We start from the raw sequence: 21,486 nt of genomic DNA, 5'->3' as shown, positions 1-21,486 counted from the left end.
AGGTCAACATCAGATTTTTTTTTAAATTGGACTCTAAAATACTGAACAGAGAAAGATTCTTCCCATGTCTATGCATGCGGTATGCAGTATGCATGCGCTGTGCCATTAGCTTTTAAAACAGGATTCTTGGTTGAATTCAACTGTCAGATCTTCAGTTTTAAAAAGCAGTGACTAAGTTTTGGCATGGTTCTACATACTGATAAATGCATCTTAGCTTTTCATGTTGTATAGCTTTTTTGAATTAATCAATTCTTAATTTTATACTCATTCCATTTTATTTGAAATTGAATAATAATGTTGTTAGTACAAATAGCACATACTTTATGCTACTATTTTAACTTTCATCCTTAAGAAAACCTTTTCCTTGTGGAACCCATCTTCCAGTAACATTAAAGAAGATACTATTAACATAGCAGGGAAAACAAAACAAAACAAAAGACATCACATTGCGTTGTACTGGCCCATAAACACTGAGGTGCCAAAACTAAGTTTCAGCCACCTCCTCATTTTGTTCCCTGCCCTCAAGGATTTTTAGTATTCTCCTGGAAAGATTTTTCTAACTCTTAGTGGGTGAGGAATGAAGAATCTATCATTAGCCATGATTCAGAAAAGAGTTACATATGCACTTTAATTTACTCATACAGAGTTTCATTGACTGTTGAGATTATTTAGCTGGAAATAGGTTAAGCACATGCAACCAGGAAGAATCAAAGCTATTTTAAAACAATAAGATTAGAATTGTTTTCTTTCAATGCCACAATCTTGCTTCTGCCAACTCGTTTGTATTTCTACACAGTAAAATAAGACAGAAGATGAGGCCAGGTGCTCCTTAGAGAGAAACTGGTTTCAGAGGCCACCTTGTCCTGTATTCAGTGGACAGAAGATTTAGCTGGTGTAAAGCATGGAGAGAAAACAGGTTTTTCATGAAGAGCCAATTTTGCAGGCGTTTAGCTGTGGCTCTGCCTCTTGGTGCTAATTGAAAGAAGGGCCCTGGCAGCTCTACCCCTCACCTCTGATTGGTGGAGAGCTCCTTCACTCAGTTTACCTCACTGCTGGTTTGTTTGTTTTTTTGGTCGTGTTCATGGGAAATAGTAGCCAATGTAAGATTTCCTGGTGATCACAGCAATCGTGGGCAACACTTTTTTGTGGTTTCCACAAAACCATGAGTCAAGTAGGTCCCTATCTATATTTTGCCTGCTTTCAGATTAGTATGTCTTACTACAGTAACGCAACAGGATGTTAACAGACATAAACTACAGTATAACGTATTAATTTAAATACTCTGTAATGGAAAAAGACACTGTATTGTACCACAAGTGATTTGAAGATTTATTTTTTTTAGCAAGCACAAAATATACTTAAGAAACTTACCTCTGCTAGGTGCCAGTGGATTTAAAGGACGATAGACAGATCGAGGCCTGAAAAAAAATAAAAATAAAACTTATTTTTTTTGTATGAAAGGATGTTATTTTTCAGGTATAAACCACCTTCCCACTTTTCCCAGTTACTTGAAGCAGTTTTCTTCATAGATGCTGTTCCACACTCTCCATGCAGAAGGCCCTTTGTATCCAGTATAACGTTCTGGATTCAGCAGCAAATCCACATATTGGGCATCTGGAGATCTCTCATCTAAACAGGAAACCCTTTGTTACATATTCTAACTAATCACTTTAAAAGGCCTTTGTTTCACCAAAAAAAAAAATTACACAGTATTAAGTAAAAGTGAGATGACTGGCATAATACAATTTTGATCTCCAATATGATTTTAATGCCATCATGCACATTCTATATGTAATGTGCAGTGACAAAATAAATGGAAACATTAAATAGAAGATAAAATAAAATCAATGCAGTTTCTTGTGCTAGTCTCATCACCATAGTACTTACCAATATGACAGCATTGTCATGTGCTTATTCTCGTTAGTACAAATACCATACACTTTATGCTACTATTTAAACTTTCATCTTTAAGAAAACCCTTTCCCCGCCTTCCAGTAACATGGAAGTATGTGTTCATGCCAAGGGAAGCATTTTGGCCCCCATCACATGTTATATGTGTGGTATGATTAATGTGTTTGCACCATAAATTACAAATGGGATACATTCAATGTGAGCCATAATTGGCAAACCAGCTACAAAGATTCCACATAAAGTAAAACATCTTTGTGGCTGGTTTATATGGCACCTTAAAAATGAACACATGGTGTGTGTTGTGTTCCAGATGTGTGGGCTGCCTCACTTGTGCCAACAGTCAGATGAATGCTGGCATTAGACCCAGATCTGGAAGCAGACCCAGGGCTGTCCAGCTGGTGTCAACAATGATTGTCAGCACTGGACAGCACCAGGTTTCTAGCTAGAATGAAGTTCATGCCTAGAGTCCAGGCTAAATCCATCTCCTGCCTGATCTGCAGGGCAGCCCCATAGTGAAGCAATTGGGATTGGATGAATTGTCCCAAACAAAAACACACTGTTGGGGCATATAATTCCTCAGATACAAATTGTGCCATTATTTTAACATCTGCCAGGGTGCAAATACAGTGCTTTGTTTGGACTGTTTGACTGGGTTTTTTTTTTAAAACATTTATAAATGAGAAAGGCAGGGTTGAAAATATGCATCTTGCATTTGATGAAGTTTGAGGTGCAATTTTATAAGTTTTCATTTCCTATGGGTGCACATTCTACAGTCTTGAGTTATTTTAAATATAGGCCCAAGCCTGAAAGCTGTTTCACCTGTGTCACAATACCTATATGCAAGTAGTCCCACTGATTTTTACCTACTTAGAAGTTAAGCAGATTTTTAAAAAAATTAGTACTAAAAAAAAAAAAATCAAACCAAAACAAACCCAACCCCTCAGTTTTTCAAATTAAGTTGTTTCCAAAATGTGAAAACACTTTGGAGAAAACTTGCATATTTTCTGAAAGTTCTAACTAACCTTACAAGATGTGTTTCTGAAGATGCATCTGTTAGCTAAAAGGAACTTGCTATTTTTTAAACACATTTTAGTCTAAGTTTTTTTCCCCCCTTTTTTAAATATTAAAATTTAACCTTTTTGATAACCAGGATTAATTTCCAGTGCATTTGAGGCTGTTCCCTTTCTTTAACTAGGAAAAGCTGTATATTGAAGTTCATTAAGTAATTTCCCTTATTCCTTGCAGAAACTGGTTTCAGCTAATTTAAGGATTATTTTTTTTAAAAAGTCATAACAATAATTTTTCACAAAAGTTAAACATTTTACTAATACTCTAACATTAATCCAATGATATTTTTCTGACTTAAAAAACTGTTTGCTTTTTAGGTCAGTGAAAACTGGAAAGATCACAAAAATAAGATGTGATTTACCATGCCAAAAACTGCAATAAGTTCTTTTAAAATTTTTTTTAAATCTAGTAACTAACGTCTAATACACTTAAATAAAAAGCCAATTAATGCTGCTGAGCACTTGCTCTTATACTGCTAAAGAGAGCTGAAAAAGTGGAAAGTGAAAGCTGTTTTGGCAATGAAAGAAAATGCTACTAATAAAGAACTGAAGAGTCACTTCAGAAGTTGTTAAAGAATAGCAAGGGGCAAAAGGGAAACAGTCAGTAAAATAGAGCCATCTTGAGAAACTGAGAAGGAAAGAAATGCACAGCAGCTGAAGTGGTTGTAAGAAGAGAGCAAATGCTTGTCCAGGAGGTGGGTTCTAGCGCTCCTGTACTAGCAGAAAGAATCTCAAAACATTTTAAGTACTGTCCCACGCAGTTTCTTCCTTTCCTTTTTGAAACAGGGGCTTCCTGCCCGTTATTAGTAAGTTCTGCCCATCAAATCAATATTTGAGGCTGATGCCTACTATTAATGCAGTATTTAGAACTGGGAGTGACAAGCTCTGATATCTTATTTAACCATTCAATATAACATTAAAGTTAACCTTTCTTTCAGTAATTATTTGCACAATACCTTTCCATTTGTTTAGTAAACCAGTTATTATAAAGTAAAATTTGTTTTTTTAAAATCAACTAAAGTCAGATTTTTAGTGAACATAACAACAAAAAACCTGAAGTTTCTTCCATTTACCATCAAGTTCACAAAAATGGTCCTGTGAATCATCATATCTTGCCCAGTCAATGAAAGCCTCTTTACTTTGGTTACTAAAAGAGGGAGGGGAAAAAAAAAAAAAAAAGACAGAGAAAGAGAGAAACAAACTCATTTGTTTCAATTTCATTTGACTTAAAATATTTGATTTTAAACATATACATGAATAATGTCAAAATTAACATTCATAAACCAAGTACATTAGATATAGAAAACTGACATTCATTTTCATACTACTTCTGGAATTAATTTTTTAAATGACTGTAGATGTGGTTCAACATGTTAATGACCTATTGCTTGTTAGTTGTTAATTAACATAAACCCTACAAAGCATGAACAAGAACTTCATTACATACTACTAAGCAGAATGCGGGCAACCTTTTTGGCAGGAGCACTCCAAATCAGCCCCATTCCCATACTCTGTGCCAGTCCAATCCCTTCCCTTGCCCAATTTCCAATTTTTCCATTCCCTGCTGAGTGCTCCAGCTTGATCTGCTTTTTACTCCCTGATCTTTCTCCTCCCCAATCTGTCACACATCTCACAGAGGTACCTGGGCCACTTCTGCCGCAGGTTGGCCATCTACCCTCACTATAGAGAAAACTCTGCAAAACAAAAACAAATCTCTGCCATGGAAGACTGCTTTGTATTCTGTATTATTAGGGACCTACTCAATTCACAATTATGTGGAAACCACCAAAATAAATAAATAAATAAATCACACATTGTCTGCCAAATGAAAAAAATAAAATGCTGGCTCCCTAGTGAGAACCAGCATACTAATGGCCACTGCGGCCTGGCCTGGCAGCTTGCCAGGTGAGGAAGAAGCTGATGTCATGAAGTGGAGCAGCCAAGATGGCAACCACTCCCTTCTCTTCCAATTGGCTAAGAGAGCTGCTGATCATGAGGCCACAGGGGTGAGGGGCAGGGCCACTGAAGCCCTTCAGCCAGAGGCATGGGGGCAGCCTGCCATAAGCCCACGAAAATGGCACGCAGCCCCATGATCTGCCTGCGAAATCAGCCACTGTATGTATAAAATCTTTTTTTTAAGTAACTGAACTTAAAACACTTCCTTAACCCTTGCTCACAAAACATTTTGTAGTATTTTTAGTTCTTTAGTTGTTAACCCTTTTCACCCAAGATGTAAACCACTTATTACCAAATTTCAAGACCATCACTAATAATCTATCACACAGTAAAAAAAATCCTATGTGCCTTGAAAATAAAGGAAACAATACTAGGGGTATTTGTTTATTCAGAAAATTCTACTAACAGTCCACTGAAGAATCAAAGCACTTTCAGTAATCAAAACTGATATTCACACAAAGTTGTAAGACCCTGAACCAAGAGCCTAAACACCAACCTAATCCCCTCCCCAAAGGGTGATGGGGAGGCAAGGGGAGGAGCTTTCTAATAAGTCTAGGGAGATGTGTCCTGCTCTGAAGTTCAAAGTAACTGAGCAAACAGGGAAGCCACAGAGGGTAGCTGTAAACTAAACAAGCCACAATGTTGCCCCGCTCCCCACAAACATGCGCATTCACACAAGGCGAGACGAACCCAACTTCACGCATACCACCTAGGGAGACTTTGTGCTGTCTGCAGCCCCAGGTACCACTTCACCTTATTGGCTTCAGTCAAACCTTGGCGTGGGGTGAAGGGCAGGGAAGGATCCTGGTTAAGCAGAAGGCTAGTTCTGATTTACTCTGAAAGGTATAGAGGTCTTTAAAATGTAACCTACCTCTTCCATAAGTGTCTTTAAAAAGAGATTCTTCAGCACTTTACAGGAAAAAAATTGTGACAAAAGTATATTCTGAAGCTACCTGCCACTTCCTTGCCTGACACTGGCCATTTCCAACCCACCAGGAGCTCTCTGTCAGAAGTAAACCGACTGTGCCCGTCACATCAAGAATGATGTATTCAGGCCTTTAAAGCTACAGTCAGGGTGACTTTTGCCTATGAAAGATGCCAATTTAAAATGTGTGGAGGGAAATGTGTTGCATCAGCAAGAATTCCTCCCTCTCATATTACAGATCAGATCCTTCCCAGCATACAGGTCAGGGAAGAAAATCTAGTTCTCTTGTTCTTTCCTGAACTCTGGTATGTTTCATACTGATTACAGTGAATACAACATTCCAACAAAGAAAAATCATCTAAAATTATACTGCACCCTTTTCTTGGCTTCAAGGCATCACACAACCCCATCCCCTGAGCACAAACAAAATAAGCTATATATGTGTTAGCTTACCCAAAACTGAGCAAGGTTAATTCCATCTGCCGTTAAGGAAAGTTTACCAAACTCTGGTATAAATGAACTTCTGTCCTTCATTTGTACTATTTAAGCACAGCTTACCTTAATGTACTGTTCACTGCTCCTAGTTTGTTAGCTTGTTCACAGTCTTCCAACTCTTTGGTGTTATTTGCTGCTTTTGAGTACTGTAAGAAATGTTATATTCAGTATAAAATTCACATCAACTAAAATGCCCTTCACTTTACTCTTTTCTCAGGAAAGTTGAAATTCTGTGATAAACAGAAGTTTGCTGGCATGGAAAAAAAACCACACACTCAGCTTCCGAGGATGGCTCCAGTGACTCCATTTCACTCTGCATATTAATTATGACAGAAAATTAAAATCATTAATATTAGAAGTTAGAATGGTATTTATAGTCTCAAACATTTCAAATATTAATTTAGGTTCTTATAAGGCAGCCTGCAAAATCATTCAACGTATTATAGCTGTATGTATGTATAATTCCTGAATTACAAGCATCACATATACATGAACAGGGCTCAGATCCTTCTGAAATTAGAAGAAAAACTTTTATGTTCTCTTATGATCTCATATTTCACTTGATCCTCATTATACTTTTACTTATTTAGTTTACTCTGTTCATTTTAAGGACTGTCCAGCAACTCCATACATTTGGAATACAATTTGAGATGCATACAGATTTTTGAAGAAAGACTGCTGACCTGCTAGAATTCCACTCAGATTTCTATCGTCTCATCATAAACTCAGGAGTAGAAGAGACGAGCTTAAATTAGAGATGCACTGATATAGCCATGGTATATCAGATCAGCACCGATAAAAGGAAATTAACATCACTGGCTATCTGCTTTTTTTTGGCCGGTGTAGACAATGATGTCACCAATAAATGCTGCATGCATGCACGTAGCTGCAGCACGCACATGGCCACGGATGCAGCCAGGCGGCTTGGAGAGCAGTGCCCGGCCAGTAAGTCGGGCGGGGCGGGAAACGGAGCCACAGGCAGGTTGTCCAGGGATGGCAGGGGGTGGGCAGCTCCCTGCTGCTGTGTGGACTCCAGGGGGAGTCGCATGCCTCCCATGATTTGCACACAGGAGGAGGGCGGGCTGCTTACTGCATGCTCAGGGTAAGGGGCTGCTTGGGCCTCTTCCCAGTGGGGGGCCTGGGCTGGGAGAGTGGCTACAGGGAATTTTGGGGTGGCTACAGTTCAAGCCTCCCCTTAACATCACCCCTGCTCAGGGTACTCCCAAAGGGAAAGCAGGAGAGCAAAATACCCAGAGCAGGGGTGACACTAGGGGAAGCTTGGGGGGCTATGGCCACCCCAAAATTCCCCATAGCCCCCCTGTAGCCACCCCTCCCAGCGCCGTTGCTACCCAACCCACACAGCTGAGCCCACCCTGCCCTGGCGCAGCTCCCACACCGGAAAGAAACTGGCGCAGTCCCTGGCCCTGAGCCCAGTTGGCAGCCTGCCCTCGCCTTGCACACAAATCTGGGGAAGGCGCATGTCTTCCCCGGGGGTGTGCCCAGCAGTGGGAAGCTGTCCAGCCCTCTCTCCCCATCCATCCATGTCCCCCTGGACAAGCCACCTGCAGCTCCACTGAACTCCCAGCCCCAGGATTGCATACACTGCATTGGCTAGGCAGTTGCTGCCCCTGTCCCAGCTCCACTTCCTCCCTCATCGTGGGGGCCACAATCTGTTCCCCCCCCCCCAGCCTTAACTGCAAGGGCACTGCTTTCCATGCTGCCCAGCTGAATTCCTATAAATCAGTTATCAAATATGGTTGGTTAATAAATTGGTTATCTGTATTAGTCAAGAAAAATCTTTAATCACTGCACCCCTAGCTTAAATTTTATTTAAGGGTATTTAATACTAATTATAAACTACATATACAATTACATTGTAATAGTGGTGCTCCAATATCCAGAAGCTACAAGATTTGAAGAAGACTGACCCTTTGTCCTGCTCCATCCATTTAGATCTCTAGAAAGCTTAGAGTCATCAGTAATTCCACATTTGAAAGTCAGTAAAATCAGTACGTTTGAAAAAGTCATAGGTTAGTCAGTATTTCGGATACTACTTAGAAGTAAGTGCTGTAGGAAACACCTGGAATATTACAGCCTCTGAAGAACAGATAACCTTTTATGACAACACATACCTAAGGGTGACCTCCATTAGCATGAAAGCTGCATTACCTCATCTTAAAAAAGAAATTTGGCAGGGCTGTTTCATGCCTTGTCTGTGCTATATAAAAGTTAGAGGTTTTCAGCAACGGAATAATCAGTTCAGCTACACCAGTGTTAGCTCAACTGTAGATAAACTGCTGATGGCTTCTGAATTAAACTGCCATATCAGATAATGAACAGTAGCAAAAATAATAGAAACTGCTGGAATGGTGCTTACACAAGGGCTTCCACTACTATGTTCCCAATACAGCAAGAAGTTTTCCTCAACTGTCTTTAATGAAAAAAGGACAAACATACTGCTTTCCATGTATTTTACCTGTTTTGTGGATGAGAATTAGGAGAACTGGGTAGAATTCAGGTTTTTGTTTTTAAAACAGGAATTCTCAGAAGGTATTTAACCGAATTAAAATAGATTATATTCATTTTTATTTTTACAATTAAAACAAGGAAGTATGACGACAGCAGTTAGGTTATGAGATGACAAGGTTAGGACACCATTCTGTAGGCAGAATTCTCTGCAGCTAGGAAGTTGGAAAGTTGTTGCTTGCTTTAAAAACTGGAAGCTGGTTAAGTAACCTGGTTAAGGCATCTGGTTAGCAGCATTTTAGATTTATTTATTTATTTTTAAACAGAGAATAACAATTGTTGTAGTCTCTATTTGGTAGTGAAAAAACAATACATGTAGGTTTACCAAGAATACTGCTTCCCATTTCCCTCTTCCCACTCTGGGGACCAATCCATGAACTGACGCAAAGAACCATTAATTCAGGTAGTCTTTGTTATTTCACAGAAATATGCTGTCAGATATTAATTTATTTAATTTTAGTGGGTTGAGGGATACATTATATTTGGAAATATCAGAGGTTACCTTAAAAGTCAGAAGAATATTGGGGATGTGGATGAATGAAAAGTTTACACTATTCTTTAGTGGTGTTAAACTAGTTTAAACAAACTCCCCCCCCATGCAACAAATAACCCCAAACAAGCATTAATTCACACAATCTATGGCCAATTTACACCTGCATAACTAAGATTTAAGTACAAAGCAGTTAAAATATACAAATATAGGTTTCTTGGGTCCCTGGTACACATCAACTTAAGAGGCACCACTGGATCCGATTCCCAGTCCCAAAAATCACTTCTCCTGCCATGCCACATGTACATGGCAGTAGGCATGAATTTGGAATCAGATCCCAATTACACCTTGTCTTTTTGCCAATGCAGGGGGACTCTTCTGTACCAGCAACTGCCTGCAGCCCTGCATCAGTAGCAGCTGTCCCAGCGCTAGGGTCGACACTGGACAACCAAGGGGCCAGTTCAAGACCCTGAGCTGTTCCAGAACTGATAATTAGATAACTGTGAGGCCCAGAACTGTTCAAGGGCTTCCCTCCCCCCAACCAAGGAAATTTAAATACCATGCCCAAAGCCCTGGCAGGCTAGCATGCCCAAACCTGTGGCCCTAGCAGGGCAGCTCTGGATCCAGTTGGAGAACTGGGACTGCCTTGCAAGCCAAGACCAACAATAGGTCGGTTGAACAGTTCAGGGCAGGTTGGAGACCCAGAGCTGCCGCAGGCTAGTGCTGCCAAGCTTGTCAGCACTGCTGGTTGGATACCTGGAGAGGTCCAGGGCTGATGTTCAAGAATCAGCTGATTGTCAGACATCCAGCCACCGGCCCAGGCTGTGGACATGCCACAAGTTCATTTTAAGATGCTATACAAACCAGCCATAAAAAAGTTCTTTATTGCACATGGAACATTGTTTATGCTTGGTTTGCCATTTTATGGTGTCTTGAACTGGGTAAATGTGTAGCACCCTTGCCACATGTGCTGCAATTAAACCCATTAATTGTGGCATAAAATGTCATGTGTAGAGGGGCCCATAGCCTCTCTTATTTAGTAACCAGGAGGTTACTTTAATTATAAGGCTTCATAGATGATTTGAAAATAAACTCTTGGTTTTAAGAAGAAATTTTTAGCTTAGAGGCAAGCAGGAACAGAGAATGCATTCAGAAACCAACCGAAATAATTAGCTAAATGCTTAAACTAACAAACTGTACCTTTGGGATGATTTTTTAACTCGAAGTATTGAATGCAGCATATAAAAACATGCATTCATTACTGTTTATCACATTTGAAGTCTACAAGTAAATTTATGAAGTCATTATGGAACCAATAAGAGATTCTACTACTCTTGTCAAAAGGAAGCTCTACAAACCCCATAGATTTCCCCTAGTTTATAAGGGAAAAGAAAGTCTCTGTTATCTCTGTCAAGTATATGTAATGGAGCAATTTAGTATTCTGTAGCCTCTTGTCATTTGTCAATTTAGTTTAAAAATGGAAACCTGGTTTGGGATAATGAGATGTTCTGTGGCATCTATAAAGCCCTCAGAAACTGTTAAGTGCCTCTAAAAAGTTTTTAAAACATTTAGCAGCAATACAAGAGGCTGTAAATAGGTCACAAAAGATAGCAAGGCCTCATATCAAGCTAGAAATAGACACACTTAAAAAAAAAAAAAAAAATCAGAGTTCAGTGTTGGGAAACCTCTCTTGAAATCAACCTTCATGTAATCAGGGGAAGACCCTGCACTCCAAAAAAAACAAAAACAAAACAAAAAACAAAAACACAAAAACCTGTTTGCTCTCTAATCAAGATGGCTCCCTCATCTGAAATTCTGCTCTATTTGGATGCTTTAGGCATGCACATCACCCCGCCCATGTGTAGTCACGCAAGCCCACATGTTCTAGAATACCTAGCATACTGCATAACTGGGAACCAATGAACAGGCTCACAATAGGCAGCAAACAGAAAAATGATACAGAGTTGCTCTACGCATAGCTTGTTCTGCAATATTTAACAGATCCTACCCTTCTATCTTACTTGTGACTGGTATAATGCACTAAACTACTATATTTAACTGGAAGCAGCATCTCAATAAAGCCAACATATTGTGTTAGACTGCCTTCTGGGGGGTCAATTACGTAATATGTATTCTTAGCTCAATATATATAGTACTTATTAGACAGTCTTTATTCTTAATACCAAAAAGGTCCTTGGTATAAGTAAAAGCTAGTCACAAACCACACAGATTACAGAATATTATGTTAAATTTATCTCTAAGCCAGGGTTGAAAGTGTACAATATATTTAACTACATTTAACTCCTAACTTTTAGGATATGTTTTATTGGAAAAGTTGCTTTAAAAATAAAATGACTACTTACTTTATTAGCACTTCCAGCTTTAATTCCAATTGGGACTTTACTCTAAAAACAAAACACACAACACCAAAGGCAAATTACTATTTTGTACACAGTTCACAGAAATGGTTATGCCAGAATGTAGTCTCTACAAGTTTCAAATGTTGCTTTAATACTCATACCTAACCTACCCAAGGTAAAAACTGTTTCCTACAAGTTAATTCTTTAGTTACCTTGTTACACTGACTTCTGGTTTTCAATATGATATTCCAATCCAAGGTAAAAAGAATTGGCCTATCTACACTGCAAGTTAGTTTGCCCAGTCAAGCAGTAACACCTAACAAAATATTTAAGAGAGTGTTCACATAGTATTACTGACCACAGCTTTCGATCAGGGTAAGTTTTAATGCCAGTTGCTTTTAATCCAGTCTAAGAACAAACTATTTAGTAACTATTACACTTGAGACTAGAATTATGTGAACTTACACACTTTTATAAAATTATATGGATGAACTTCATTAGGTTCTATAACAGGGAGCCAGAGGCTCCATTACCTTAAAGGAAGAAGCCACAGCACATATGCCCCCAGGTAGGGGAGAACAGCTGATTCTGGGCTAGCTGCAAGAGACTGGGAAGGTAGGAACCCATAGGCTGCATGTGCCTATTGTGGGGCTAGCTGCCTAGCAATAGAACAATAGGGAAGAGCACTGGTTAGGCAGTATGGATACTACTGCAGCTTGGCCAGAGAAACAGCAGTAAGCTGCTCTGGAGGTGAAGGGGGGACATCTGTTGCAGGTCAGTAAGGGGAGGAGCCCAGGAGATACAAACCTGGATTCCTGAGGCAGGGCCACTAGCCCTGAACTCTTTAAAAGAAAGAGTTCTTGCCAGTTGAGGCTGGCAAGGAATGGGACCTGCAGGCCACTTCAGGGTTAAAAGAGCCAGAGAGTGGGGAGGAGATTTCTCCAATGGCATGGTGACCCAGAGAGGGCTTTGAGAGTTTGAGTTTAAAGCAGTTGCTTGTGTTGTTTGCATTGCTGTTTTAACTTATACCAGAGGATCAGGTGGCTACTGTAGAGACGGAAAGGAGACCACCGGGGTGTCTGAGGGACACGCCATGTTTTGAGCCCTGCTAGGGACAGGGGCATGAGAAAGAAACAGGCTGAGACCAAGGGGTAGGGTCTGAGCCCAGAGTGAGGACTGAGACGGAGGTGGGGGTGACAGAGGCAGGGTGTGGCTGATGAGAGGCTAAGGCTGAAATACTGAATCCTGAGGAAAGGAAGGAAGATGGGGAGTACAGACTTAGGACTTCAGAAAAGCAGACTTCAACTCATTCACAGAACTGATAGGCAGGAACTCCTGGGAGGCCAGTGTGAAGGGGAAAGAAGTACAGGATTGCTGGCTGTACTTTAAAAAGAAACCTCGCTGCAAGCGCAGGGATGAGCCATTCTGATGCACAGGAAGAGTAGCCAGCATGACAGAAGACCAGCTTGGCTTAGCAGGGAACTCTTCAGTGAGCTAAATACACAAAAAGAAAGCTTACAAGTGGAAACTTGGACAAAAAACTAGGGAGGAGCACAAGACCATTGTTCAGGCATGCAGGGATAAAAGTCAGAAAGGTCAAAGCACAACTGGTGTTGCAGCTAGCAAGGAACGTGAAGGTTAACATAAAGGGTTTCTACAAGTATGGTCAGTAACAAGAGGAAGATCAGGGAAAGTGTGGGTCCCTTACTGAATGGGGGAGAAAACCTAGTGACAGATGAGGAAAAAAAGGCTGAAGTAGTTGATGCCTTTTGTCTTCACAGGCAAGTCAGCTCCCGAACTACTGCACCAGACATCATGGTTTGGGGAGGAGGTAAGCAGCCAACAGTGGTTAAAAAACAGGTTAGGGGCTATTTAGACAAGCTGGACATGTTCAAGTCCATGGAATTGGATGGTATGCACCTGAGCATACAGAGGGAGTTGGCAGATGCAACTGCAGGGCTGTTTGCTATTATCTTTGAAGACTTGTGGCGATTGCAGGAGGTCCTGGACAACTGAAAAAGGGCAAACAGTGCCCATCTTTCAGATACGGAAGGAGGATTCAGGGAACTACAGACAGATATGCCTCACCCTCAGTCCCTGGAAAAAATCATGAAGCATGTCCTCAAGGAATCCATTTCTAACCACTTGGGAGAGAAGGTGATTAGGAAAAGTCAGCATAGAATAACCAAGAGCAAATCATGCCTGACTAACCTGATTGCCTTCTACAATGAGATTACTAGTTCTGTGGAGAACAGTGGACATGATAGCAAGACTTTAGCAAGGCTTTTTATCTGATCGTCCACAATGTTCTTGCAAGCAAACTAAGAAAGTGCAGGTTAGATTAAATTGACTGTAAGGTGGACAGAAAACTGCCTGGACCATCAATAATCAATAACTTGATGTCTAGCTGGCAGTGACCCAAGGGCTGATCCTGCGGCCTGTTTTGTTCAATATCTTCATCAACGACCTGTAAGAGGGGATGTAGGGCACCCTTAGCAAGTTTGCAGATTACACCAAGCTGGAAGAGTAACAGATACATTGGAGGGTAGGGCTAGGATTCAGAGAGACCTAGACAAATCAGAGGATTGGACCAAAAGAAATCTCATGAAGTTCAATAAGGACATAAGCAAAGTCTTGTACTTAGTTTGGAGCAATCCCACATGTCACTACAGGCTGGGAACTGACTGGCTAAGCAGCAGCTCTGCAGAAAAGGACCTGGGGGTTATGCTGAACAAGCTGAATATGAACCAATAGTGTGTCCTTGTTGTGAAGGCAGCTAACAGCCATACTGGGCTGCATTAGTAGGAGCGCTGCCAGCAGGCTGAAGCAAATGATTATTCCCCTCCATTCGACACTGGCAAGGCAGCATCTGGAGTACTGTGCCCAGTTTTGGGCCTCCCACTATAAAAAGGATGTGGACAAGTTGGAAGTCAGCGGGCAATGAAAATGATCAAGTGGCGGGGCAGGGTCCATGACTTATGGAAGGCTGAAGAAACTGGGCTTATTTGGCTTGGAGAAGACCAGACTGAGGGGGGAATTAATAGCAGACTTCAGCTACCTGAAGTGGGGTTCAAAAAAGGATACAGCTAGAGTGTTCTCAGTAGTGGTGGGTGACAGAACAAGCAGCAATGGTCTCGAGGTGCAGCAGGGGAAATTCTTCCTAATATCCAACCTAAACTTTCTCATGAGGAAGGTAGTGATGAACTAGAATGAATTATCCAGAGATGTTGTGGAGTCTGCATCCTTGGAGGTTTTTAAGACCCAGCTAGACAAAGCCTTGGCTGGAATGATCTAGTTGGAGATAGTCCTGCTTTGAGCAGGGGGTTTGGCTAGATGACCTCCCAAGGTCCCTTCCAACCCTGATTTTTCTATGATTCCGTGAAAATGCCCCAGAAGTTAAATTTGGCAAATCTATTTTGTTGGAACTTGAGAAGAACTACTCTGATAAACATGTGAACTTTGACTTCAGTTCTTCCTGGATTACACTGAGTATGCATACATATACACTGTATCCCCACTCTTAGCACTTATTTGGATAATAGTGTGAAAGGGCCAATTACTATTAAGTTGACTACCAAGGAAATTATGAAACGTCAATCTTTGTAAAATATTTTGTCATCTGTGAATGAAGAGAGCTACATCACTACCATGTACCCTAAACATCCAACCGTAAGAGCAATTAGCCAGATTTTAAGGAAAGTTGAAAGTTCCTTTTAACAGCTATATTAAGCTGCCAGTTAAATCCTAACCCAGACACTTGTCATAACTAATAAGGATGCACAAGTGCATAATTATGTTAGCTAGCTATAGGAAAGACAGAATCACCTGATTTTCAGAAACATAAAAATCAGATGGAAGGCATAACATTCATTTCTTATACAGATATAATCTTAAGTATAAAGAACTATGCTACTAGCATCATTAATATAGCTTCTCAAAGAAGTCTTCCCAGAAAGAAATCCAGTTTACAAACACCCAACTCTCACAGATTTCACTGGAAGATATGTGCAAGATTCTGTAGTGAAAGAAAAAAAAAAAAAAAAAGCAATGGAACTATATCCCTCCATCTGTTTCAGAGCTTAACCAGAGTTAAGCATTATAGAAAAAAAAATACAATAAATATCAGACAACCTACATTAGAAAAAAATGCAAGTTAAAATCTTCCAAAAGCAGCTTTAATTTGGTCACACCACACAGTGAATTGCCCATTCCCCTTTTCTGATTAAATCTGCATTTTAACATACAACATCCTCATAATAAACAGTAGTATTGTAGATAAGCTACAGGAGCATTTTTTGAAAAAAATCATACACTTTAGATATAAATATTCATGTTCCACTGTCCTCCATTACATGTAGGAAATAGTTTGCAAGTAGCACAGAAAACAACATATCCTCCTGGATAGAAGTTAGGAATGGGTCTAATTCCTGGTTCTGCAAACAAGGCAAACTATTTGTGCTTCAGTTTCTGTAAGCGTGAAGTGGACATAGGCATATTTACCTATCCATGTAAAAGCACTTGACAATGTGTATGGACAGAAAGTATAAAGTGATAACCTAGTACTCAGAATCCAGTTGGATGCTGATAAATGTCAACATGCTAAATAACATACTTTTCATGGAGAAAGTATAAAAATAAAACTTGAAAATGCCTTAGCAAAATTCCACGACTATCACCTACTGGAAAAAGGTAAGAAAAAAGAAGAAGACGACACCTTAACCAATAGGTGCTGCACTCTTAGACGTTTTTAAAAGTAATCATAAACAAACCAAACCCAAACCCTCCCCCTTTGCCACACACACACTTAGCCAATGTGTACTTTTCAATGGAAAGAAAACTCCACTTACTGTTAAAAATTAAACCACAGGCTTATAAATAAATTGAGGAAATGTCTATTTTCTGGGTATTTGCATAATCTAATTGTATTTGCAAGTTTATTAGTACTTTCCATATAGCTAATTTCACTCATTCCTAATAAGGTTGTGGAATATAGCCAAAACAGAGGAGTAAAAATTAACAATGGTGAGGACATGTAGGGTCATAGTAGTGAAACCAACATTTTGTATTTTTATTTGTTTTCAAATCTTCTACAGCACATACGTACACCATGTCCTGAAAGTAATAATTCGAGTCATATTTAGGAAGCACATTTTCTTCTTTTTTTGTTTTGATGCATACCTCAGGACAAGGTTCTACATGACAATCTTTAATAGAACAATGGCCATCATCAGCCCAGAAGGGACATGGTCTCTTAAGATTAACCTATAAAAAAAAAAAAGCAGAAATCAAGAGATACTGTTAGTATATCAATTTACAAACAACTTCAAAATAGAAGAAGACCTACTACTTTAACAAAGTCTTCCTTGCTGGGAAAGAAAGAGTGAAGAGCAAAGTGTTAATCCACTAATACATTAAAAACCCCTCCTACACTATCAGTACTAAATTTCTCATAGTGTGAAACAAAGACCACCACCAATCTCTTTTCCACTGAATTGGACATGCATCGAAGTTGTTATAGCATCAAAAAGATGAGGCAAATAAACTGTTTACCTATCAAGATAAATATTTATCTAGCAACAAAAAGTGACTGAAAGTTCAGACTGAATTTTAGTAATTTTTTCATTCAACTGGAAAACTTACTTTTAAAAGTGGCCTTGGATTTCACATTTTAATTTCTCTCTACTTTCCCAGGAGAATATTAGGTATATGATAAAGCCAGGCACAACATTTATAATTTAAAATACATACAATATATGCAATTATTTATATAATGTTACTTGTACATGATATAAATGTATGCATGTGTAAGCATAGCTTCAGATTTCAAACTGAGAAACACAGCTTGTTCACTACTACACCTCACAGTGATACAGAAATTATTACTCTGCTATTGTTTTCTATATTCAGAGAGCAGAGACAATCAATTTTTTGAGTGTTTTGAATTGCATAAGTACGCTAAACAAAGATACATTTACTGAAGTGAAAGAAATATTCTAGCACAAGTGAAAATGAAAAGGCTCACTAGGGCCACTTTTTATGTCAACACCGCTTTTAACAACAAATAGTGGAAATACAGCAAGTGGTGTAATGCAGGTAATTATCTTTCTCTGCTCAGATTCAGAATGGTTACTTTCCAACAGGAATATCCTCTGATTTTTTCCATTGCATCACAAGTAATCCAAGTGAAAATTTATGAATAACTAATCTGACATTGTTTTCTTTCCTTTGAATTATCTTAATGCACATACAAAAAACTGAGATTAGTGATTAACCACCACCTTACCCTCTAGACCAAGCATTTTTTTATGAAGAGAAAGACACTCTTTGAAATAGGGTTTGCTTCAAATAAGTAATAAAAAAACAAAACAAAACACCTTAGATATTTTCTTTTGTACTTACTGTACAAGTGATTTCTGATAGAAAGTGGCAGATTTCAAAAGAAGAAACTATTACAATTCTTTCCATTCTATAATCCATATACTGCATAGTCTCATACCATGCACCCCGAATAAAATACACACTTTGTTTTGGGGAGGCAGAATGAAGAGAAAAAGATTTTTCCAAGAGTCATGTCCAAAAATTGACTGCATGGACTTGTCTTTGGCTAGCTCCCTGGCTCCTCCACAGAAATGCTAGATTTTTAACCATCTCATAGCCATTGCAAAACTGGGAGAGAAGCAGAACCATGAGCAGATGTTATACCACGTCCGTATTTGCATTCTGATGAAGAAAACAGCTTCCTGCTTAACACATGCATCCCAATTTTGGTTGGCAAATTTTTGGGGAAAAGGTGCATGTGTTAGGTAAGTGCTCTTTTTTATTGTGGTCTATGCAAACAACTGCTGCCTCAAAACTTCTGCTCATGAAGTTAATTCAGCAGATGAGGGCAATATTTAGATATAAAAAGTTGGATAATCCTGTATCATGTTTATTGGATGACAGGACTTGACAATTTCTTCTTCTTTTTTTTTTTTTTTTAAAAAAAGAGTACTGCTATCAGAATCACCAAGACAGACCTCTTAACAACGAGCAAACTAATGCAAAAAACGCACAGCAAAATGATTCTTAGACTCCAAGATGGCACTGAGCCCCCCAGAAGGTTTCAATAATAAAAGTTGATAACATATTTATTAGTTGTAAGACTTACATAGGCAAAACAATAATTTTTTGCAAGCTTGGAATGGGTTTTTAAACCAGAAAACAACTTCAAATAGTTTTATTAAAAATACAAATACTGAATACTTCTGAAACAATGGTTTTACTGGAAAATGTCACAGAATATCTGCCTTTTGGTAAAGTGGCAGAGTCATTAAAATACATTCAATGGAGGAAAAAACAAAAACCCTATACTTTTTTCCATTTTAATATAGAAATGGCAGTATTCAAAACAACCCCACTGAGAAGATCCTTGTTTTTTCTTTACACTAAGTTCTCCCCACCCCATCCTTTTTTTTTTTTTTTTTTAATTCACAAGTTCTATATTTATACAAAAAAGAAAGAAAGAATACCAAAAAAATCAAGACTACATGAGTGACAGCAAATGAGATCAGATGTTATATTTTATTGTTGTGTGTCCAGGGACTACCAGGTACGTAATGCTAATTTCCTCTTTTTAAACAAATAGTGTCTGGTGTTTATCCTCAAAGATGCATCTTCTTTAGATTTTTTTCTGCTGCTGAATCTAACTACACTCGAGGATTAAATTCATTCCTAAATGTTTTTCTAGCTTGCAATTTCTTGTAGCTGCCCCAAGATGGTTACCCCATTGTGAGCAGGTGCTCAGGAAGACTGAAATCAGAAAACACTGTTCATGATACAGTAAGTGCAAGAAGCCCCAACTTAAGAATTAATTCAGTAAGATTTCACCAACTACAAAATTACTATGAAATCTCTAAAAAGCCAGCCAAGAATGCCAAGTGTTGAGGGATAAGTCTGGATAAGCACAGTGAGAATAATTCTCTGCTAGGAAACAAAATGCTATCAAATAGAAATGTTCACCTTGATTTGATAAAATTTCCAACACAAAGGTCATGGAGATACCAAATACAACAGGTGCACCATACATTTCTTTCACATTTTAAAAGCTACATGTGATAATAGATTTAATCCAAATAAATATTTATTTTTAAAAGCCACTGTAATTCAAACAGCTCTGAAAGTAACCATCTGCTTTTGTCCATTATTATTCACCAAACCTTGGGTTGCGCTCTAATGATCAGAGGCTAGGTGGGTTATGTGTATGCTTACAATTAATGTACCCCCCAACCCCTTGTGGTAAAGATACAGTCTACATTTTGTAACTTCTTCCATCCTGTAGGTAACATTTAGCCTCAAATACTCAGTGCTCAAAAGACCTTAAAAATCATGGTATTTCTTAGAATCTACAATTTCTAAGAGTCAAGCATGCAGCCTTTTTCCTTCTTAAATGCATAGAACAAGAAAGTAAGAAAGATTTTTTTTTTCCAGACTATTAATACACATTTATCCCAAATCCTTGATTACTTTTCCTAAAGGAGGTCTTGGTTGAAAGCTGAAAAAGCCTCTCAAACTGCTTCCAATAAACCCCATAGTAAAAGCAGGGAAAGACCAGACTTAACTTTCTGATGTTTCTAGAAGAAAATATTTTTTGGGGGGGGGGAGGGTTCCCCCCTCCCCCAAATACTCAAGAATTGAAAAAGGGGATGCAATTTTTTAAGGCTATTTTAATGAATCACAAATGTTCAACTCTGCCTTTTTTGCAGAAGGCTAGACTGTTTGAGATTTTCTATAACGTCTTAATTTTTCCTCTGAGACCAAGAGGTTAAAGATCAGGTGAATGAAAACTGAAAAGCATAAAACTGTGCTGGTCAAGAGTATTTCTTCAGTTCAAAGGCTAGATTCTAGCTCTACTATAGCTGCTTCTTTGAAGTCTGCCCACAGCAAGGTTGCCAATTGAAGAATTTTTTTTTTAAACTGACAATATGCAAAAAACTTACTGATAAACAAATTTTTTTTTACTGATGTTTTACATGATGTAACTGTAACCCTTCTGCCAAGTCCTGGACAGCAGGAACAGAGGCCAAGTTCAAAATTAGGGGCATAACACCGAGCAGTCTTACTTAATTACAGTGATGGCTTTACACTATACACCCCAGAGGTCTCCTACTCACCCTGTACCTTAACGCCCCTGACTGCACCATGCTGCCCCACCCCAGCACCTTACTCCCCAATGGTCCTGCTCCCCGCATCCCAGCACAGACCCCCATTGGCCCTTTCTCCTCCCAACCCCAAAGTTTGGTCCTCGCTACATCACCCTCCTCCCTACTCCATCTGGTACCTCAGACTGCTTGGGGTGCCTGCAGACCCTGCCTACCTTTGAGGCAAACAGCTATTACAGACAGGTGATAGTCAACAGGATGCAGGGGCAGCACATGACTTTGGGGGTAAAGGGAGGGCACGGAACAGGGCTAAGGAAGCTCCCAGACCACAAAGCTCTGACAGAGTTCCCTGCAGGGCCACCAAGCTGCAATCCCGCTCAGACATGAGGTCTGTCCATCTGGCAACACTTGCATCCAGCTTCATTCTGATGACAAAATTATGCTCAGAGTTTCTTAGTTCAACAGTAGCAGATGACAGGCAAACAAGAACAAGAAATCAAATTCAAAGCTATTTCTCTGAATACTATACAAATGATGTCATGGTCATATAATGAAAAAAGGTAAACCAAGTTGTGTCTATATATAAGCAATGAGAAGGGGAACCCTGTGAGGATTCTAG

The 21,486-nt window shown here is 39.2% G+C and overlaps 1 protein-coding gene across 1 annotated transcript in view; it reads right to left on the bottom strand.

Annotated features, from left to right (window-relative positions):
• Positions 1–21,486, bottom strand: part of ERO1B (endoplasmic reticulum oxidoreductase 1 beta) — a 57,673-nt gene that overhangs the window by 13,083 nt on the left and 23,104 nt on the right. The window contains exons 3-8 of the mRNA XM_019548613.1: positions 16,909–16,992; positions 11,734–11,775; positions 6,418–6,500; positions 4,052–4,125; positions 1,509–1,629; positions 1,372–1,418 (exon numbers count right to left, since the gene is read on the bottom strand). Of these exons, the coding sequence (XP_019404158.1) occupies positions 1,372–1,418; positions 1,509–1,629; positions 4,052–4,125; positions 6,418–6,500; positions 11,734–11,775; positions 16,909–16,992 (451 nt within the window). The remainder of the gene's footprint in view (positions 1–1,371; positions 1,419–1,508; positions 1,630–4,051; positions 4,126–6,417; positions 6,501–11,733; positions 11,776–16,908; positions 16,993–21,486) is intronic.

Source organism: Crocodylus porosus, unplaced genomic scaffold, assembly GCF_001723895.1.
Source record: "Crocodylus porosus isolate Cpor-Errol unplaced genomic scaffold, CroPor_comp1, whole genome shotgun sequence".
Lineage (NCBI taxonomy): Eukaryota > Metazoa > Chordata > Crocodylia > Crocodylidae > Crocodylus > Crocodylus porosus.
Note: the sequence above shows the minus strand (reverse complement) of the source record. Positions and strands in the feature narration are given on the sequence as shown.